This window comes from Oncorhynchus gorbuscha, linkage group LG23 (assembly GCF_021184085.1).
Source record: "Oncorhynchus gorbuscha isolate QuinsamMale2020 ecotype Even-year linkage group LG23, OgorEven_v1.0, whole genome shotgun sequence".
Classification (NCBI taxonomy): Eukaryota; Metazoa; Chordata; class Actinopteri; order Salmoniformes; family Salmonidae; genus Oncorhynchus; species Oncorhynchus gorbuscha.
Window position 1 is genome coordinate 18,280,872 of NC_060195.1, and position 23,480 is coordinate 18,304,351.

The 23,480-nt window shown below is 47.3% G+C and overlaps 1 protein-coding gene across 1 annotated transcript in view; it reads left to right on the plus strand.

Annotated features, from left to right (window-relative positions):
- Positions 1–23,480, plus strand: part of LOC124011704 (coagulation factor VIII-like) — a 50,136-nt gene that overhangs the window by 18,086 nt on the left and 8,570 nt on the right. The window contains exons 9-21 of the mRNA XM_046325192.1: positions 13,789–13,954; positions 14,048–14,135; positions 14,417–14,634; positions 14,888–15,038; positions 15,157–15,366; positions 15,558–16,863; positions 19,387–19,552; positions 19,845–20,075; positions 20,258–20,486; positions 20,658–20,840; positions 21,158–21,274; positions 23,022–23,093; positions 23,479–23,480. The exon at positions 23,479–23,480 is cut by the window's right edge and continues 84 nt beyond it. Coding sequence (XP_046181148.1) covers positions 13,789–13,954; positions 14,048–14,135; positions 14,417–14,634; positions 14,888–15,038; positions 15,157–15,366; positions 15,558–16,863; positions 19,387–19,552; positions 19,845–20,075; positions 20,258–20,486; positions 20,658–20,840; positions 21,158–21,274; positions 23,022–23,093; positions 23,479–23,480 — 3,139 coding nt within the window. The remainder of the gene's footprint in view (positions 1–13,788; positions 13,955–14,047; positions 14,136–14,416; positions 14,635–14,887; positions 15,039–15,156; positions 15,367–15,557; positions 16,864–19,386; positions 19,553–19,844; positions 20,076–20,257; positions 20,487–20,657; positions 20,841–21,157; positions 21,275–23,021; positions 23,094–23,478) is intronic.

The window sequence follows — 23,480 nt, forward strand, 5'->3', positions numbered from 1 at the left end:
AAACCCCAACTCAGTTAAGGAGAAAGGTACAAAATCCCACCTCAGTTAAGGAGACAGGTACAAAACCCCACCTCAGTTAAGGAGACAGGTACAAAACCCCACCTCAGTTAAGGAGACAGGTACAAAATCCCACCTCAGTTAAGGAGACAGGTTCAAAACCCCAACTTAGTTCAGGAGACAGGTACAAAATCCCACCTCAGTTAAGGAAACAGGTACAAAACGCCACCTCAGTGAGGGAGACAGGTACAAAACTCCACCTCAGTGGGGGAGACAGGTACAATACCCTACCTTAGTTAAGGAGACATGTACAAAACCCCACCTTAGTTAAGGAGACCGGTACAAAACTCCACCTCAGTGAGGGAGACCGGTACAAAACTCCACCTCAGTGAGGGAGACAGGTACAAAACTCCACCTCAGTGAGGAGACAGGTACAAAACTCCACCTCAGTGAGGGAGACAGGTACAATACCCCACCTCAGTTAAGGAGTCAGGTACAATACCCCACCTCAGTTAAGGATAGAGGTACAAAACCCCACCTTAGTTAAGGAGCAAGGTACGGAATCCCACCTCAGTTAAGGAAACGGGTACAAAACGCCACCTCAGTTAAGGAGACAGGTATGAAACCCCACCTCAGTTAAGGAGACAGGTACGAAACCCCACCTCAGTTAAGGAGACAGGTATGAAACCCCACCTCAGTTAAGGAGACAGGTACAAAATCCCACCTCTGTTAAGGAGACAGGTACAAAACCCCAACTCAGTGAGGGACACCGGTACAAAACTCCACCTCAGTGAGGAGACAGGTACAAAACTCCACCTCAGTGAGGAGACAGGTACAATACCCCACCGTAGTTAAGGAGCAAGGTACAAAATCCCACCTCAGTTAAGGAGACAGGTACAATACCCCACCTTAGTTAAGGAGACAGGTACGAAATCCCACCTCAGTTAAGGAAACCGGTACAAAACTCCACCTCAGTGAGGGAGACAGGTACAATACCCCACCTCAGTGAGGGAGACAGGTACAATACCCCACCTTAGTTAAGGAGACAGGTACAATACCCCACCTCAGTTAAGGATGCAGGTACAAAACCCCACCTTAGTTAAGGAGCAAGGTACAAAACCCTACCTCAGTTAAGTAGACAGGTACAAAACCCCACCTCAGTTAAGTAGATAGGTACAAAACCCCACCTCAGTTAAGGAGACAGGTACAAAACCCCACCTTAGTTAAGGAGCAAGGTACAAAACCCCACCTTAGTTAAGGAGACAGATATGAAACCCCACCTCAGTTAAGGAAACAGGTACAAAACGCCACCTCAGTGAGGGAGACAGGTACAAAACTCCACCTCAGTGAGGGAGACAGGTACAAAACCCCAACTTAGTTCAGGAGACAGGTAGGAAATCCCACCTCAGTTAAGGAAACGGGTACAAAACGCCACCTCAGTTAAGGAGACAGGTATGAAACCCCACCTCAGTTAAGGAGACATGTACAAAACCCCACCTTAGTTAAGGAGACAGGTACGAAACCCCAACTCAGTTAAGGAGACAGGTATGAAACCCCACCTCAGTTAAGGAGCAAGGTACAAAACCCCAACTCAGTTAAGGAGACAGGTATGAAACCCCACCTCAGTTAAGGAGACAGGTACAAAATCCCACCTCAGTTAAGGAGAAAGGTACAAAACCCCAACTCAGTTAAGGAGACAGGTACAAAATCCCGCCTCAGTTAAGGAGACAGGTACAAACCCCACCTCAGTTAAGGAGACAGGTACAAAACCCCACCTCAGTTAAGGAGACAGGTACAAAACCCTACCTCAGTTAAGTAGACAGGTACAAAACCCCACCTCAGTTAAGTAGATAGGTACAAAACCCCACCTCAGTTAAGGAGACAGGTACAAAATCCCTTCTCAGTTAAGGAGACAGATAAAACCCCACCTCAGTTAAGGAAACAGGTACAAAACGCCACCTCAGTGAGGGAGACAGGTACAAAACTCCACCTCAGTGAGGGAGACAGGTACAAAACCCCAACTTAGTTCAGGAGACAGGTAGGAAATCCCACCTCAGTTAAGGAAACAGGTACAAAACGCCACCTCAGTGAGGGAGACAGGTATAAAACTCCACCTCAGTGAGGGAGACAGGTACAATACCCTACCTTAGTTAAGGAGACATGTACAAAACCCCACCTTAGTAAGGAGACAGGTACGAAACCCCACCTCAGTTAAGGAGTCAGGTACGAAACGGCACCTCAGTGAGGAGACCGGTACAAAATCCACCTCAGTGAGGAGACCGGTACAAAACTCCACCTCAGTGAGGGAGACAGGTACAAAACTCCACCTCAGCGAGGGAGACAGGTACAATAGCCCACCTCAGTTAAGGAGTCAGGTACAATACCCCACCTCAGTTAAGGATGCAGGTACAAAACCCCACCTTAGTTAAGGAGCAAGGTATGAAATCCCACCTCAGTTAAGGAAACGGGTACAAAACGCCACCTCAGTTAAGGAGACAGGTATGAAATCCCACCTCATTTAAGGAGACAGGTACAAAACCCCAACTCAGTTAAGGAGACAGGTATGAAACCCCACCTCAGTTAAGGAGACAGGTACAAAATCCCACCTCAGTTAAGGAGACAGGTACAAAACCCCAACTCGGTTAAGGAGACAGGTACAAAACCCCACCTCAGTTAAGGAGACAGGTACAAAACCCCACCTTAGTTAAGGAGACAGGTACAAAACTCCACCTCAGTGAGGGAGACAGGTACAAAACCACCTCAGTGAGGGAGACAGGTACAAAACTCCACCTCAGTGAGGAGACAGGTACAATACCCCACCTTAGTTAAGGAGACCGAAATCCCATCTCAGTTAAGGAGACAGGTACAAAACCCCACCTTAGTTAAGGAGACAGGTACAAAACCCCAACTCAGTTAAGGAGACAGGTATGAAACCCCACCTCAGTTAAGGAGACAGGTACAAAATCCCACCTCAGTTAAGGATAAAGGTACAAAACCCCAACTCATTTAAGGAGAAAGGTACAAAATCCCACCTCAGTTAAGGAGACAGGTACAAAACCCCACCTCAGTTAAGGAGACAGGTACAAAACCCCACCTCAGTTAAGGAGACAGGTACAAAACCCCACCTTAGTTAAGGAGCAAGGTACAAAATCCCTTCTCAGTTAAGGAGACAGGTATGAAACCCCACCTCAGTTAATGAGACAGGTACAACACCCCACCTCAGTTAAGGAGTCAGGTACAAAACCCCACCTCAGTTAAGGAGTCAGGTACAAAACGGCACCTCAGTGAGGGGGACGGTACAAAACTCCACCTCGGTGAGGGAGACCGGTACAAAACTCCACCTCTGTGAGGGAGACAGGTACAAAACTCCACCTCAGTGAGGAGACAGGTACAAAACTCCACCTCAGTGAGGAGACAGGTACAAAGCCCACCTCAGTTAAGGAGTCAGGTACAATACCCCACCTCAGTTAAGGATGCAGGTACAAAACCCCAACTCAGTTAAGGAGACAGGTATGAAACCCCACCTCAGTTAAGGAGACAGGTACAAAATCCCACCTCAGTTAAGGAGACAGGTACAAAACCCCAACTCAGTTAAGGAGACAGGTACAAAACCCCACCTCAGTTAAGGAGACAGGTACAAAACCCCACCTCAGTTAAGGAGACAGGTACAAAACTCCACCTCAGTGAGGAGACAGGTACAAAACCACCTCGGTGAGGAGACAGGTACAAAACCCCACCTCAGTTAAGGAGCAAGGTACAAAATCCCACCTCAGTTAAGGAAACGGGTACAAAACGCCACCTCAGTTAAGGAGACAGGTATGAAACCCCATCTCAGTTCAGGAGACAGGTACAAAACCCCACCTCAGTTAAGGAGAAAGGTACAAAACCCCACCTCAGTTAAGGAGAAAGGTACAAAATCCCACCTCAGTTAAGGAGACAGGTACAAAATCCCACCTCAGTTAAGGAGACAGGTACAAAACCCCACCTCAGTTAAGGAGACAGGCACAAAACCCCAACACAGTTAAGGAGACAGGTACAAAACCCCACCTCAGTTAAGGAGACAGGTAAAAAAAACACCTCAGTTAAGGAGACAGGTACAAAACCCCACCTCAGTTAAGGAGCAAGGTACAAAATCCCACCTCAGTTAAGGAGACAGGTACGAAACCCCAACTCAGTTAAGGAGACAGGTACAAAATCCCACCTCAGTTAAGGAGACAGGTACAAAACCCCAACTCAGTTAAGGAGCAAGGTATGAAACCCCACCTCAGTTAAGGAGACAGATACATACCACCTCAGTTAAGGAGACAGGTACAAAACCCCAACTCAGTTAAGGAGAAAGGTACAAAATCCCACCTCAGTTAAGGAGACAGGTACAAAACCCCACCTCAGTTAAGGAGACAGGTACAAAACCCCACCTCAGTTAAGGAGACAGGTACAAAATCTCACCTCAGTTAAGGAGACAGGTTCAAAACCCCAACTTAGTTCAGGAGACAGGTACAAAATCCCACCTCAGTTAAGGAAACAGGTACAAAACGCCACCTCAGTGAGGGAGACAGGTACAAAACTCCACCTCAGTGGGGGAGACAGGTACAATACCCTACCTTAGTTAAGGAGACATGTACAAAACCCCACCTTAGTTAAGGAGACCGGTACAAAACTCCACCTCAGTGAGGGAGACCGGTACAAAACTCCACCTCAGTGAGGGATACCGGTACAAAACTCCACCTCAGTGAGGGAGACAGGTACAAAACTCCACCTCAGTGAGGGAGACAGGTACAATACCCCGCCTCAGTTAAGGAGTCAGGTACAATACCCCACCTCAGTTAAGGATAGAGGTACAAAACCCCACCTTAGTTAAGGAGCAAGGTACGGAATCCCACCTCAGTTAAGGAAACGGGTACAAAACGCCACCTCAGTTAAGGAGACAGGTATGAAACCCCACCTCAGTTAAGGAGACAGGTACGAAACCCCACCTCAGTTAAGGAGACAGGTATGAAACCCCACCTCAGTTAAGGAGACAGGTACAAAATCCCACCTCTGTTAAGGAGACAGGTACAAAACCCCAACTCAGTGAAGGAGACAGGTACAAAACCCCAACTCAGTGAGGGACACCGGTACAAAACTCCACCTCAGTGAGGGAGACAGGTACAAAACTCCACCTCAGTGAGGGAGACAGGTACAATACCCCACCGTAGTTAAGGAGCAAGGTACAAAATCCCACCTCAGTTAAGGAGACAGGTACAATACCCCACCTTAGTTAAGGAGACAGGTACGAAATCCCACCTCAGTTAAGGAAACCGGTACAAAACTCCACCTCAGTGAGGGAGACAGGTACAATACCCCACCTCAGTGAGGGAGACAGGTACAATACCCCACCTTAGTTAAGGAGACAGGTACAATACCCCACCTCAGTTAAGGATGCAGGTACAAAACCCCACCTTAGTTAAGGAGCAAGGTACAAAACCCTACCTCAGTTAAGTAGACAGGTACAAAACCCCACCTCAGTTAAGTAGATAGGTACAAAACCCCACCTCAGTTAAGGAGACAGGTACAAAACCCCACCTTAGTTAAGGAGCAAGGTACAAAATCCCTTCTCAGTTAAGGAGACAGATATGAAACCCCACCTCAGTTAAGGAAACAGGTACAAAACGCCACCTCAGTGAGGGAGACAGGTACAAAACTCCACCTCAGTGAGGGAGACAGGTACAAAACCCCAACTTAGTTCAGGAGACAGGTAGGAAATCCCACCTCAGTTAAGGAAACGGGTACAAAACGCCACCTCAGTTAAGGAGACAGGTATGAAACCCCATCTCAGTTAAGGAGACATGTACAAAACCCCACCTTAGTTAAGGAGACAGGTACGAAACCCCAACTCAGTTAAGGAGACAGGTATGAAACCCCACCTCAGTTAAGGAGCAAGGTACAAAACCCCAACTCAGTTAAGGAGACAGGTATGAAACCCCACCTCAGTTAAGGAGACAGGTACAAAATCCCACCTCAGTTAAGGAGAAAGGTACAAAACCCCAACTCAGTTAAGGAGACAGGTACAAAATCCCGCCTCAGTTAAGGAGACAGGTACAAACCCCACCTCAGTTAAGGAGACAGGTACAAAACCCCACCTCGGTTAAGGAGACAGATATGAAACCCTACCTCAGTTAAGTAGACAGGTACAAAACCCCACCTCAGTTAAGTAGATAGGTACAAAACCCCACCTCAGTTAAGGAGACAGGTACAAAATCCCTTCTCAGTTAAGGAGACAGATATGAAACCCCACCTCAGTTAAGGAAACAGGTACAAAACGCCACCTCAGTGAGGGAGACAGGTACAAAACTCCACCTCAGTGAGGGAGACAGGTACAAAACCCCAACTTAGTTCAGGAGACAGGTAGGAAATCCCACCTCAGTTAAGGAAACAGGTACAAAACGCCACCTCAGTGAGGGAGACAGGTATAAAACTCCACCTCAGTGAGGGAGACAGGTACAATACCCTACCTTAGTTAAGGAGACATGTACAAAACCCCACCTTAGTAAGGAGACAGGTACGAAACCCCACCTCAGTTAAGGAGTCAGGTACGAAACGGCACCTCAGTGAGGGAGACCGGTACAAAACTCCACCTCAGTGAGGGAGACCGGTACAAAACTCCACCTCAGTGAGGGAGACAGGTACAAAACTCCACCTCAGTGAGGGAGACAGGTACAATACCCCACCTCAGTTAAGGAGTCAGGTACAATACCCCACCTCAGTTAAGGATGCAGGTACAAAACCCCACCTTAGTTAAGGAGCAAGGTACGGAATCCCACCTCAGTTAAGGAAACGGGTACAAAACGCCACCTCAGTTAAGGAGACAGGTATGAAACCCCACCTCAGTTAAGGAGACAGGTACAATACCCCACCTTAGTTAAGGAGCAAGGTACGGAATCCCACCTCAGTTAAGGAAACAGGTACAATACCCCACCTCAGTTAAGGATGCAGGTACAAAATCCCACCTCAGTTAAGGAAACAGGTACAAAACCCCACCTCAGTTAAGGAGCAAGGTACAAAATCCCACCTCAGTTAAGGAGACAGGTACGAAACCCCAACTCAGTTAAGGAGACAGGTACAAAATCCCACCTCAGTTAAGGAGACAGGTACAAAACCCCAACTCAGTTAAGGAGCAAGGTATGAAACCCCACCTCAGTTAAGGAGACAGATACATACCACCTCAGTTAAGGAGACAGGTACAAAACCCCAACTCAGTTAAGGAGAAAGGTACAAAATCCCACCTCAGTTAAGGAGCAAGGTACAAAACCCCACCTCAGTTAAGGAGACAGGTACAAAACCCCACCTCAGTTAAGGAGACAGGTACAAAATCCCACCTCAGTTAAGGAGACAGGTTCAAAACCCCAACTTAGTTCAGGAGACAGGTACAAAATCCCACCTCAGTTAAGGAAACAGGTACAAAACGCCACCTCAGTGAGGGAGACAGGTACAAAACTCCACCTCAGTGGGGGAGACAGGTACAATACCCTACCTTAGTTAAGGAGACATGTACAAAACCCCACCTTAGTTAAGGAGACCGGTACAAAACTCCACCTCAGTGAGGGAGACCGGTACAAAACTCCACCTCAGTAAGGGATACCGGTACAAAACTCCACCTCAGTGAGGGAGACAGGTACAAAACTCCACCTCAGTGAGGGAGACAGGTACAATACCCCGCCTCAGTTAAGGAGTCAGGTACAATACCCCACCTCAGTTAAGGATAGAGGTACAAAACCCCACCTTAGTTAAGGAGCAAGGTACGGAATCCCACCTCAGTTAAGGAAACGGGTACAAAACGCCACCTCAGTTAAGGAGACAGGTATGAAACCCCACCTCAGTTAAGGAGACAGGTACGAAACCCCACCTCAGTTAAGGAGACAGGTATGAAACCCCACCTCAGTTAAGGAGACAGGTACAAAATCCCACCTCTGTTAAGGAGACAGGTACAAAACCCCAACTCAGTGAAGGAGACAGGTACAAAACCCCAACTCAGTGAGGGACACCGGTACAAAACCCCACCTCAGTAAGCGAGACAGGTACAAAACCCCACCTCAGTGAGCGAGACAGGTACAAAACCCCACCTCGGTGAGCGAGACAGGTACAAAACCCCACCTCAGTGAGCGAGACAGGTACAAAACCCCACCTCAGTAAGCGAGACAGGTACAAAACCCCACCTCAGTGAGCGAGACAGGTACAAAACCCCACCTCAGTGAGCGAGACAGGTACAAAACTCCACCTCAGGGAGCGAGACAGGTACAAAACTCCACCTCAGTGAGCGAGACAGGTACAAAACCCCACCTCAGTGAGCGAGACAGGTACAAAACCCCACCTCAGTGAGCGAGACAGGTACAAAACCCTACCTCAGTGAGCGAGACAGGTACGAAACCCCACCTCAGTGAGCGAGACAGGTACAATACCCTACCTTAGTTAAGGAGACATGTACAAAACCCCACCTTAGTTAAGGAGACCGGTACAAAACTCCACCTCAGTGAGGGAGACCGGTACAAAACTCCACCTCAGTGAGGATACCGGTACAAAACTCCACCTCAGTGAGGGAGACAGGTACAAAACTCCACCTCAGTGAGGGAGACAGGTACAATACCCCGCCTCAGTTAAGGAGTCAGGTACAATACCCCACCTCAGTTAAGGATAGAGGTACAAAACCCCACCTTAGTTAAGGAGCAAGGTACGGAATCCCACCTCAGTTAAGGAAACGGGTACAAAACGCCACCTCAGTTAAGGAGACAGGTATGAAACCCCACCTCAGTTAAGGAGACAGGTACGAAACCCCACCTCAGTTAAGGAGACAGGTATGAAACCCCACCTCAGTTAAGGAGACAGGTACAAAATCCCACCTCTGTTAAGGAGACAGGTACAAAACCCCAACTCAGTGAGGGACACCGGTACAAAACTCCACCTCAGTGAGGGAGACAGGTACAAAACTCCACCTCAGTGAGGGAGACAGGTACAATACCCCACCGTAGTTAAGGAGCAAGGTACAAAATCCCACCTCAGTTAAGGAGACAGGTACAATACCCCACCTTAGTTAAGGAGACAGGTACGAAATCCCACCTCAGTTAAGGAAACCGGTACAAAACTCCACCTCAGTGAGGGAGACAGGTACAATACCCCACCTCAGTGAGGGAGACAGGTACAATACCCCACCTTAGTTAAGGAGACAGGTACAATACCCCACCTCAGTTAAGGATGCAGGTACAAAACCCCACCTTAGTTAAGGAGCAAGGTACGGAATCCCCACCTCAGTTAAGGAAACGGGTACAAAACGCCACCTCAGTTAAGGAGACAGGTATGAAACCCCACCTCAGTTAAGGAGACATGTACAAAACCCCACCTTAGTTAAGGAGACAGGTACGAAACCCCAACTCAGTTAAGGAGACAGGTATGAAACCCCACCTCAGTTAAGGAGCAAGGTACAAAACCCCAACTCAGTTAAGGAGACAGGTATGAAACCCCACCTCAGTTAAGGAGACAGGTACAAAATCCCACCACAGTTAAGGAGAAAGGTACAAAACCCCAACTCAGTTAAGGAGACAGGTACAAAATCCCGCCTCAGTTAAGGAGACAGGTACAAACCCCACCTCAGTTAAGGAGACAGGTACAAAACCCCACCTCAGTTAAGGAGACAGGTACAAAACCCTACCTCAGTTAAGTAGACAGGTACAAAACCCCACCTCAGTTAAGTAGATAGGTACAAAACCCCACCTCAGTTAAGGAGACAGGTACAAAACCCCACCTTAGTTAAGGAGCAAGGTACAAAATCCCTTCTCAGTTAAGGAGACAGATATGAAACCCCACCTCAGTTAAGGAAACAGGTACAAAACGCCACCTCAGTGAGGGAGACAGGTACAAAACTCCACCTCAGTGAGGGAGACAGGTACAAAACCCCAACTTAGTTCAGGAGACAGGTAGGAAATCCCACCTCAGTTAAGGAAACAGGTACAAAACACCACCTCAGTGAGGGAGACAGGTATAAAACTCCACCTCAGTGAGGGAGACAGGTACAAAACCCCACCTCGGTGAGCGAGACAGGTACAAAACCCCACCTCAGTGAGCGAGACAGGTACAAAACCCCACCTCAGTAAGCGAGACAGGTACAAAACCCCACCTCAGTGAGCGAGACAGGTACAAAACCCCACCTCAGTGAGCGAGACAGGTACAAAACTCCACCTCAGGGAGCGAGACAGGTACAAAATTCCATCTCAGTGAGCGAGACAGGTACAAAACCCCACCTCAGTGAGCGAGACAGGTACAAAACCCCACCTCAGTGAGCGAGACAGGTACAAAACCCTACCTCAGTGAGCGAGACAGGTACGAAACCCCACCTCAGTGAGCGAGACAGGTACAATACCCTACCTTAGTTAAGGAGACATGTACAAAACCCCACCTTAGTTAAGGAGACCGGTACAAAACTCCACCTCAGTGAGGGAGACCGGTACAAAACTCCACCTCAGTGAGGATACCGGTACAAAACTCCACCTCAGTGAGGGAGACAGGTACAAAACTCCACCTCAGTGAGGGAGACAGGTACAATACCCCGCCTCAGTTAAGGAGTCAGGTACAATACCCCACCTCAGTTAAGGATAGAGGTACAAAACCCCACCTTAGTTAAGGAGCAAGGTACGGAATCCCACCTCAGTTAAGGAAACGGGTACAAAACGCCACCTCAGTTAAGGAGACAGGTATGAAACCCCACCTCAGTTAAGGAGACAGGTACGAAACCCCACCTCAGTTAAGGAGACAGGTATGAAACCCCACCTCAGTTAAGGAGACAGGTACAAAATCCCACCTCTGTTAAGGAGACAGGTACAAAACCCCAACTCAGTGAGGGACACCGGTACAAAACTCCACCTCAGTGAGGGAGACAGGTACAAAACTCCACCTCAGTGAGGGAGACAGGTACAATACCCCACCGTAGTTAAGGAGCAAGGTACAAAATCCCACCTCAGTTAAGGAGACAGGTACAATACCCCACCTTAGTTAAGGAGACAGGTACGAAATCCCACCTCAGTTAAGGAAACCGGTACAAAACTCCACCTCAGTGAGGGAGACAGGTACAATACCCCACCTCAGTGAGGGAGACAGGTACAATACCCCACCTTAGTTAAGGAGACAGGTACAATACCCCACCTCAGTTAAGGATGCAGGTACAAAACCCCACCTTAGTTAAGGAGCAAGGTACGGAATCCCCACCTCAGTTAAGGAAACGGGTACAAAACGCCACCTCAGTTAAGGAGACAGGTATGAAACCCCACCTCAGTTAAGGAGACATGTACAAAACCCCACCTTAGTTAAGGAGACAGGTACGAAACCCCAACTCAGTTAAGGAGACAGGTATGAAACCCCACCTCAGTTAAGGAGCAAGGTACAAAACCCCAACTCAGTTAAGGAGACAGGTATGAAACCCCACCTCAGTTAAGGAGACAGGTACAAAATCCCACCACAGTTAAGGAGAAAGGTACAAAACCCCAACTCAGTTAAGGAGACAGGTACAAAATCCCGCCTCAGTTAAGGAGACAGGTACAAACCCCACCTCAGTTAAGGAGACAGGTACAAAACCCCACCTCAGTTAAGGAGACAGGTACAAAACCCTACCTCAGTTAAGTAGACAGGTACAAAACCCCACCTCAGTTAAGTAGATAGGTACAAAACCCCACCTCAGTTAAGGAGACAGGTACAAAACCCCACCTTAGTTAAGGAGCAAGGTACAAAATCCCTTCTCAGTTAAGGAGACAGATATGAAACCCCACCTCAGTTAAGGAAACAGGTACAAAACGCCACCTCAGTGAGGGAGACAGGTACAAAACTCCACCTCAGTGAGGGAGACAGGTACAAAACCCCAACTTAGTTCAGGAGACAGGTAGGAAATCCCACCTCAGTTAAGGAAACAGGTACAAAACACCACCTCAGTGAGGGAGACAGGTATAAAACTCCACCTCAGTGAGGGAGACAGGTACAATACCCTACCTTAGTTAAGGAGACATGTACAAAACCCCACCTTAGTAAGGAGACAGGTACGAAACCCCACCTCAGTTAAGGAGTCAGGTACGAAACGGCACCTCAGTGAGTGAGACCGGTACAAAACTCCAGCTCAGTGAGGGAGACCGGTACAAAACTCCACCTCAGTGAGGGAGACAGGTACAAAACTCCACCTCAGTGAGGGAGACAGGTACAATACCCCACCTCAGTTAAGGAGTCAGGTACAATACCCCACCTCAGTTAAGGATGCAGGTACAAAACCCCACCTTAGTTAAGGAGCAAGGTACGGAATCCCACCTCAGTTAAGGAAACAGGTACAATACCCCACCTCAGTTAAGGATGCAGGTACAAAATCCCACCTCAGTTAAAAAAACAGGTACAAAACCCCACCTCAGTAAGCGAGACAGGTACAAAACCCCACCTCAGTGAGCGAGACAGGTACAAAACCCCACCTCAGTAAGCGAGACAGGTACAAAACCCCACCTCAGTAAGCGAGACCGGTACAAAACCCCACCTCAGTAAGCGAGACAGGTACAAAACCCCACCTCAGTAAGCGAGACAGGTACAAAACCCCACCTCAGTAAGCGAGACAGGTACAAAACCCCACCTCAGTGAGCGAGACAGGTACAAAACCCCACCTCAGTAAGCGAGACAGGTACAAAACCCCACCTCGGTGAGCGAGACAGGTACAAAACCCCACCTCAGTGAGCGAGACAGGTACAAAACCCCACCTCAGTAAGCGAGACAGGTACAAAACCCCACCTTAGTGAGCGAGACAGGTACAAAACCCCACCTCGGTGAGCGAGACAGGTACAAAACCCCACCTCAGTGAGCGAGACAGGTACAAAACCCCACCTCAGTAAGCGAGACAGGTACAAAACCCCACCTCAGTGAGCGAGACAGGTACAAAACCCCACCTCAGTGAGCGAGACAGGTACAAAACTCCACCTCAGGGAGCGAGACAGGTACAAAACTCCACCTCAGTGAGCGAGACAGGTACAAAACCCCACCTCAGTGAGCGAGACAGGTACAAAACCCCACCTCAGTGAGCGAGACAGGTACAAAACCCTACCTCAGTGAGCGAGACAGGTACGAAACCCCACCTCAGTGAGCGAGACAGGTAGGAAACCCCACCTCAGCCAGGGTGACAGGTAGGAAACCCCACCTCAGCCAGGGTGACAGGTAGGAGACCCCACCTCAGTGAGCGAGACAGGTACGAAATCCCACCTCAGCCAGGGTGACAGGTAGGAGACCCTACCTCAGCCAGGGTGACAGGTAGGAGACCCTACCTCAGCCAGGGTGACAGGTAGGAGACCCCACCTCAGCCAGGGTGACAGGTAGGAAACCCCACCTCAGCCAGGGTGACAGGTAGGAAACCCCATCTCAGCCAGGGTGACAGGTAGGAGACCCCACCTCAGCCAGGGTGACAGGTAGGGGACCCCACCTCAGCCAGGGTGACAGGTAGGAAACCCCACCTCAGCCAGGGTGACAGGTAGGGGACCCCACCTCAGCCAGGGTGACAGGTAGGAGACCCCACCTCAGCCAGGATGACAGGTAGGAAAGAGGGTAAAGGGGTGACAGAGTGGGAGGGGGGTGAGAGAAAGGAAGACTGGGAGTGAAATGGAAAATAAGAGTTCAGATGGGAGGGAGGACCGAGAAAGGGAGAGGGTCAGAGAGAGTGTGTATAGCCAGAAAAAGACTAGGACAGGAAAGGGAGAGAGTTCATGATCCTAAAAATACTGATACTACCCTCCCTCTACTGTCTCTGTGTTCCAGTCAACTGTTATCGGAATACTTTCCCAGGGGGCCTCATCAGCTGGGTCATGAATATAAGAAGGTGGTGTATGTAGAATACACTGACCAGACCTTCACCAAGAGGAAATCACCTGTTAAAAGACTGCTGGGACCACTGCTCAGAGGACAGGTGGACGAACACTTCCAGGTGTGTACCACAATCAACAAAACAAACAAGCAAAAAAAGATGTATCTGAATAGATAGTAAAGAAAGTAAAGATCATTCTAATGGTTTCTTCAGATAGTGTTCAAGAACCTGGCAAGTCGTCCTTTCAACATGTATCCAAACGGCCTCACCAGGATTTCTCCACTGAGGAAAACAGAGAACGGTAAGAACTGGCATTATGATAAGATGAAGCAAGATAATATTACTGACTATGCATTTAGGTTTGGAATCATAACTAAATCCTTTATGGAATAGTCATCATATCCAGTGTGTTAATATGTTGAGGTCTGGAGAAACTCATAAAATGTTTTATAGTCATAGTCTAATAGTCATTCTAATAGTCATAATAGTCATTCTGTTAGACTAATAAAATCTCTTAGTCTCTTAGTCATTCCTAAGTCATTAGTCATCAGTGTTCCCCCCGGTGTCTATGTGTGTGTGTAGAGGGTGAAAAGGTCCTACGCTCCCTGGCTGTACCCCCCAACGGGACATATGGGTATGTGTGGAAACTAACAGCAGAGGATGGGCCCCTGGAGGGAGACCCCCAGTGTCTGACCCGTCTGTACCAGAGTACCATCAACCCTGAGAGAGATCTGGCCACTGGCCTCATAGGACCCCTCCTCATCTGCAAGAAGGACTCCATGGACACCAGGGGGCGGCTGGTGAGAATCGACACTTAATATGTCCATAATGACACATAGGGTTGGATTTTCAGACATAGATTTAAGTCTAGTCTTGGAATAAGAATACCTTTCATTGAAGAATAGAGATGTGTCCCTGAAACTGGCCCAATATGACATCAGTGCATTATTTCTCCTGCAGCTTGATCAAGTCATACACTGATAACTTAGATGTTGTTGTTTGTAGCAGTGTGAGTTCTTGTGGTTATCATAACCTAAGATGTCCAACTTACAGGTGGGCCCAGATAAAGTGAAGCAGTTGATGTTCGCTGTGTTTGATGAAAACAAGAGTTGGTACATCAATGACAACATTCAGAAGTACAGCAAAGACCCCTCCATGGTCAACCCTACAGACCCTGACTTCTACAACTCCAATGTCATCTACAGTAAGTAAGGTTTTCCTGCCTGGTTATCTTGGTTCTTGATGAAAGTGGTGACACATGTCTGCTCTGTCACCCTTTTTGTGTGCTATGTTTTTTATCTTGATCTCATTTTTGTTTACAGACGTGAACGGGATTATGTTCAACGAGCAGAGGGTCCAGGTGTGTAAGGATGACGTGACCTTCTGGCACCTGTCCAACGTGGGGACGCAGAGCGACTTCTTGTCCGTCTACTTCACAGGAAACCCCTTCATGAAGGACAACGTGTACGAGTCCGTCCTCACACTCTTCCCAATGTCCGGGGAGACCGTTACCATGGAGTCTCAGCTAATCGGTAAGGTCAAAGGTCAAATGATCCTACTGCAGTTGTATTCAGTAGGCATCAAATGGAAGAACATATTTTAAACAGGGAGGTGCTACAGGTCCATTAAGAACACAGGTTTTCACTACGGTGCATCCTACTAAAACCTGACCCTGAGAGGTGTTTTCTGGGACGTTGTGAGCTGATGTTTTTTTCATCCTCAGGTGAGTGGGAGATCAGTGCGTTCGACAGCCGCCTGAAAAGCCGTGGCATGAGCGCCCGCTACTCCGTCCTGTCTTGTAACATTGAACTGCTGGTGGACAATGAAGATGTAGAGTATGGCCTGGAGGACGTCCTGCCTGACTACGTAGACCACTTCTTCAAACCCAGATCCCTCCATCCCCAGCCACAGAACAGGACCGTAGCTATCAGAGTCTGCAGGAAGCAACCTGGCTTAAACCAGAACACAACAACACCGCAAACAGGAAATGACACAGATAACGAAGTCGCCATCGGAGAATCAGGGGACCACGGGTCTGATAACAATGTCACATTTAAGGCAGGGGACCAGAAGTCAATCTGTGAGGTCAGGTATGTGACGGTGTCGTCTGCTGATGAGGAGGCCAACCTGCTTTCCCAGGGAGGGATCCCCACAGATGTTCTGGAGCAACTGGAGAAGGACGGGGAGTGGAAGGCTTCAGAGAACCAGGAGGAAGGGGACCTGGGTGGGGAGCAGGGGGGGAACGGGAGACAGAGACGCCAGGCCGGGTTGGAGGGTGGAGAGAATGGAGAGCGCAACAAGCTGGTGGAGAATTGTGAGGAGGAGGTGCTGAAGGAGTGGAAGGGTCAGGTGTATGGGGAGGCACTAGAGCAGGAGCAGAGAGAGGAGCAGAAGGTGGAGGTGTTGGATCAGCAGGAGGAGCAGGAGGCGCAGGGTGAGGGGTTCTTAAAGGTGCAGGAGCAGAGGGAGAGGCAAAAGGGGGAGCTGGTTCGAGATTCACATCCCCTAACCACCAATCATGCAGATAAGGACCCTCTACTCTTGGAGTTAGACGGATGGATGGATCTAGACCCCCTGAACAAAACTTTGGAAGCTCTCCCGGATCAGCTGAAAGTGCAGCAGCAGATAGAGGAGCAGAAGGTGGAGGTGTTGGATCAGCTGAAGGTGCAGCAGCAGAGGGAGGAGCAGAAGGTGGAGGTGTTGGATCAGCTGAAGGTAGAGGAGCAGAAACCTGGGGATGTGCATCCCCTAAGCAACAACACTCACACAGAGCTGGACACACCTCTACTGGATTTGTTGGATCTAAACTTCTCCAATGTCTCCAATAACAACGAGACGGCTCCCAGGAACGCAGTGTCTCTGGAGTATGATGACTATAGTGAGGAAGACACTGGGACAGCCTACATAGGGACAGAGGACAACCTGGACCTGAGGACCACAGATGGACAATACCGCAGCTACTACATCGCTGCACAGGAGATCACATGGGACTATGGGATCAGGAAACCACATCAGCTCATAAAAACAAGGTAGTGTTTGGCTTTTGTAAGTATCTGGTTTCTTGGACACTTATGCTTAGTCTTTGGGGAGCACTTCAATGGAGAATCTCAATTGAATATGCTTTTTAGTCCACAACTAGGCTTAATCTGTGTCTGGTCCCATCTCTTTGACTATTCATTTTTGATAGATTTCTAAATAAATCCGGTTTCTGATTGATCAGCTCAGTTTAAAAGTAAAGGAAAAGCTACTCTAGTAGCTCCAATGCAATCATTTACTTACCAACGTTTCAACGGCAACGGTCTTTTATCAGGGTATTGATTAACGGCAAGCTGTATTTTATCAGGGTATTGATTAACGGCAAGCTGTCTTTTATCAGGGTATTGATCAATGGCAAGCTGTCTTTTATCAGGGTATTGATCAACGGCAAGCTGTCTTTTATCAGGGTATTGATTAACGACAAGCTGTCTTTTATCAGGGTATCGATTATTTTATTTTTATTTATTTTTTATTTCACCTTTATTTAACCAGGTAGGCTAGTTGAGAACTGGTTCTCATTTGCAACTGCGACCTGGCCAAGATAAAGCATAGCAGTGTGAACAGACAACACAGAGTTACACATGGAGTAAACAATTAACAAGTCAATAACACAGAGAAAAAAAGGGGAGTCTATATACAATGTGTGCAAAAGGCATGAGGAGGTAGGCGAATAATTACAATATTGCAGATTAACACTGGAGTGATAAATGATCAGATGATCATGTACAGGTAGAGATATTGGTGTGCAAAAGAGCAGAAAAGTAAATAAATAAAAACTGTGGGGATGAGGTAGGTGAAAATGGGTGTGCTATTTACCAATAGATTATGTACAGCTGCAGCGATCGGTTAGCTGCTCAGCTAGCTGATGTTTGAAGTTGGTGAGGGAGATAAAAGTCTCCAACTTCAGCGATTTTTGCAATTCGTTCCAGTCACAGGCAGCAGAGTACTGGAACGAAAGGCGGTCGAATGAGGTGTTGGCTTTAGGGATGATCAATGAGATACACCTGCTGGAGCGCGTGCTACGGATGGGTGTTGCCATCGTGACCAGTGAGCTGAGATAAGGCGGAGCTTTGCCTAGCATGGCCTTGTAGATGACCTGAAGCCAGTGGGTCTGGCGACGAATATGTAGCGAGGGCCAGCCGACTAGAGCATACAAGTCGCAGTGGTGGGTAGTATAAGGTGCTTTAGTGACAAAACGGATGGCACTGTGATAAACTGCATCCAGTTTGCTGAGTAGAGTGTTGGAAGCAATTTTGTAGATGACGTCGCCGAAGTCGAGGATCGGTAGGATAGTCAGTTTTACTAGGGTAAGCTTGGCAGCGTGAGTGAAGGAGGCTTTGTTGCGGAATAGAAAGCCGATTCTTGATTTGATTTTCGATTGGAGATGTTTGATATGGGTCTGGAAGGACAGTTTGCAGTCTAGCCAGACACCTAGGTACTTATAGGTGTCCACATATTCAAGGTCGGAGCCATCCAGTGTGGTGATGCTAGTCGGGCATGCGGGTGCAGGCAGCGATCGGTTGAAAAGCATGCATTTGGTTTTACTAGCGTTTAAGAGCAGTTGGAGGCCACGGAAGGAGTGTTGTATGGCATTGAAGCTCGATTGGAGGTTAGATAGCACAGTGTCCAATGACGGGCCGAAAGTGTATACAACGGCAAGCTGTCTTTTATCAGGGTATTGATTAACGGCAAGCTGTCTTTTATCAGGGTATTGATTAACGGCAAGCTGTATTTTATCAGGGTATTGATTAACGGCAAGCTGTCTTTTATCAGGGTATTGATTAACGGCAAGCTGTCTTTTATCAGGGTATTGATTAACGGCAAGCTGTATTTTATCAGGGTATTGATTAACGGCAAGCTGTATTTTATCAGGGTATTGATTAACAGGGTATTGGCAAGCTGTCTTTTATCAGGGTATTGATTAACGGCAAGCTGTCTTTTATCAGGGTATTGATTAATGGCAAGCTGTCTTTTATCAGGGTATTGATTAACGGCAAGCTGTATTTTATCAGGGTATTGATTAACGGCAAGCTGTCTTTTATCAGGGTATTGATTAACGGCAAGCTGTATTTTATCAGGGTATTGATTAACGGCAAGCTGTATTTTATCAGGGTATTGATTAACGGCAAGCTGTATTTTATCAGGGTATTGATTAACGGCAAGCTGTCTTTTATCAGGGTATTGATTAACGGCAAGCTGTCTTTTATCAGGGTATTGATTAACGGCAAGCTGTCTTTTATCAGGGTATTGATTAACGGCAAGCTGTCTTTTATCAGGGTATTGATTAATGGCAAGCTGTCTTTTATCAGGGTATTGATTAACGGCAAGCTGTCTTTTATCAGGGTATTGATTAATGGCAAGCTGTCTTTTATCAGGGTATTGATTAACGGCAAGCTGTATTTTATCAGGGTATTGATTAACGGCAAGCTGTCTTTTATCAGGGTATTGATTAACGGCAAGCTGTATTTTATCAGGGTATTGATCAGCTAATCAACTTTCAACTGTTCACTCCCCAGAGAGAGGCGTAGGGGAATGAGGAAGTTCCTGGCGGAATATAAGAAGGTGGTGTTCAGGGCCTACAGTGATAGAGACTTCCAGATCCCCGTCACCAGAGGAGAGCTGCAGGAACATCTGGGACTCATGGGCCCTATCATTAAAGCTGAGGTCAACGACCTCCTTACCGTGAGTGGAGATCAATGATCAGATGTTTCAAATCAATTCATATTTTAACTACTACTAACCTGGTCAGGGTGTTTCGGAGTTATTTGTGTAGTGGCTAAGGTTCTGGACAGTTGCAGGAACCCTGGTTTTAATCCCGGTTGTGTTACCCCCTGAATTCACTGCAATATTATTTTCATGGCATTTTATCAGATTCTGTGTGTTCTGCTGTTAAACATTCACCTGATCTTAATCTTGATCCTGTTTTTAATCTTGATCCTGATCTTGATCTTGATCTTGATCCTGATCTTGACAGGTGACCTTCAAGAACATGGCCTCCAGGCCGTACTCCCTGCACCTTCATGGGGTGTATGATAAGAGCCAGGGTGATGGTCAGTCCTCCGGGGCTGGGGTGGCGGGGGTCCCTGGGGAGGCGGTCCAGCCTGGAGAGGTCAGGGTCTACACCTGGAGGATCACCAGGAAGCAGGGGCCCACCGCTGCAGAGTTTGACTGTAAGGCCGGGGCCTACTATTCTACACAGAATAAGGCAGGTGGCACTGTCAACACTTACTGTATATTACAAAGCTAGCTCATAGTTAGGCCTCATAAGTGTCTTTTATTTTCCTTAGATAGCTTACCAGTGTTTTGACATGCTTTTCCCTGCATGCACGTATTGTTCTGGCGTATTTGACTGTGTGGCTTTGTGTTCTGTTCTCACCCCTGCAACAGGAGAAGGACCTCCACTCTGGTCTGATTGGCCCCTTAGTAATCTGTAAACCAGGCACCCTCCACCCCCAACTGAACCTACAGCCCAACCTACAGGAGTATGCCCTCCTCTTCCACACCTTCGACGAGACCAAGAGCTGGTACCTGGACGAGAACATCCGTCGGTACTGCACCCCACCCTGCCAGGCCCAGAAAGATGACCCCTGGTTTCAGCTCAGCAACAAGTTTGCAGGTACAGTAGAGTTATTCAGACTCCCTCCTAATGTCAATAATAGTTTCATAATAAATGAATAAAAATTGATTTCTAGTGAATTTCTCTGTTTGTTTAGGTTCATACTCATATCTGATCGATTGTTTGTGTTTGAGATTAATTTATCTGGAAAATCTTTCCATGTTACCTTAGCCATAAACGGCTACGTGGCAGAGACACTTCCTGGTCTGACTGTAGCCCAGCACCAGCAAGTCAGGTGGCACCTGCTGAACGTCGGGGGCGACGGGGAGTATCACACCGCCCACTTCCACGGTCTGCCCTTCAGCATTCACAAGGAGCAGGAGCATCGCATGGGGGTGTACAACCTCTATCCTGGTAAACACACACACTAAGAAACACACACACAACCACACAACCACAGTTACCACACACACACACAACCACACAACCACAGTTACCACACACACACACAACCACAAAACCACAGTTACCATTTACATTACATTTACATTTAAGTCATTTAGCAGACGCTCTTATCCAGAGCGACTTACAAATTGGTGCACACACACACACACACACACATGCACACGCACACACATGCACACGCACACACACACACACACACACACAATAAAATAATAATCAATCAAGAATGTCACCTGTCCCACCTTGGTCTCTGCCCCCCTCTCCAGGTGTGTTTGGAACAGTGGAGATGAGGCCGGCCACGGTGGGGACCTGGATGGTGGAGTGTACAGTAGGAGAGCACCAGCTGGCCGGCATGAGGGCTAAACTACTGGTCTACAACCCACGTAAGTAGCCTACCACATCTCCCAACTTATGTAGGTACCACACCTCACAACCCATGTAGGAACCACATCTCCCAACTTATGTAGGTACCACACCTCACAACCCATGTAGGTACCACATCTCCCAACTTATGTAGGTACCACATCTCCCAACTTATGTAGGTACCACATCTCCCAACTTATGTAGGTACCACATCTCCCAACTTATGTAGGTACCACATCTCCCAACTTATGTAGGAACCACAACTCCCAACTTATGTAGGTACCACACCTCACAACCCATGTAGGTACCACACCTCCCAACTTATGTAGATACCACAACTCCCAACTTATGGAGGAACCACATCTCCCAACTTATGTAGATACCACATCTCCCAACTTATGTAAGTACCACAACTCCCAACTTATGTAGATACCACATCTCCCAACTTATGTAGATACCACATCTCCCAACGTATGTAGGTACCACAACTCCCAACTTATGTAGGTACCACAACTCCCAACTTATGTAGGTACCACAACTCCCAACTTATGTAGGTACCACAACTCCCAACTTATGTAGGTACCACAACTCCCAACTTATGTAGGTACCACAACTCCCAACTTATGTAGATACCACATCTCCTAACTTATGTAGATACCACAACTCCCAACTTATGTAGGTACCACATCTCCCAACTTATGTAGATACCACATCTCCCAACTTATGTAGATACCACATCTCCCAACTTATGTAGATACCACAACTCCCAACTTATTTAGGTACCACACCTCCTAACTTATGTAGGTACCCCACCTCCCAACTTATGTAGGTACCACATCTCCCAACTTATGTAGGTACCACACCTCCCAACTTACATTAAATACCCCAACTCCCAACTTATGTAGGTACCACATCTCCCAACTTATGTAGGTACCACAACTCCCAACTTATGTAGATACCACAACTCCCAACTTATGTAGGTACCACAACTCCCAACTTATGTAGGTACCACATCTCCCAACTTATGTAAGTCCCCCAACTCCCAACTTATGTAGATACCACACCTCCTAACTTATGTAGGTACTACACCTCCCAACTTATGTAGGTACCACAACTCCCAACTTATATAGGTACCACATCTCCCAACTTATGTAAGTCCCCCAACTCCCAACTTATGTAGATACCACACCTCCTAACTTATGTAGGTACTACACCTCCCAACTTATGTAGGTACCACAACTCCCAACTTATGTAGGTACCACATCTCCCAACTTATGTAGGTACCACACCTCCCAACTTATGTAGGTACCACATCTCCCAACTTATGTAGGTACCACACCTCCCAACTTATATTAAGTACCACATCTCCCAACTTATGTAGATACCACAACTCCCAACTTATGTAGATACCACAACTCCCAACTTATGTAGATACCACATCTCCCAACTTATGTAGGTACCACAACTCCCAACTTATGTAGATACCACAACTCCCAACTTATGTAGATACCACAACTCCCAACTTATGTAGATACCACAACTCCCAACTTATGTAGATACCACATCTCCCAACTTATGTAGATACCACATCTCCCAACTTATGTAGATACCACACATAGTTACCTCACAAGAGCCTTACTCAGTAGACTAAGACAGAAGTGTGAAATGTGTTCTTTGAAATGTCTTAGAATGACATTGTTGGCTATTCTTTTGTGAAATGTGGACAATGTAAATAATAGAATGTAATTTCCTGTGATTGCCTGGCAGGATGCATCCAGCCTCTGGGGTTGAGGTCAGGAAGAATAGACGATTCCCAGATCACTGCATCAGACCACATAAGTAAGCAAGCTTCAGCAATGCAAGAATGTAACCACAAGAATGTAACTACACACCTCTCAATCATTATTGATGTGTTGTGAGCGTTTTGACAGAAAAAAGTTTGCCATGCATTACCTTAGGGTGTTTCACATTGGTGGTACAACAGGTGAGTTTCCCTCCTTACTATGGAAAAGCGTTATGTAAATCCAATAAATTATTATTATTAAATATTAAGTTATTTCACGTCAGAAAGTAGGCTCGTACACAGTAAACGCATAAGAGAGCCTCTAGAATGGAGAAATATTGCCATGATAAATCAGTGACTTACTGTTTATGAAAACTTTACTCTGTGTCAGGCCTGCATACAGTTAGCCAGTGTGATTGAATGCATATATGTGTTTTCTAGGT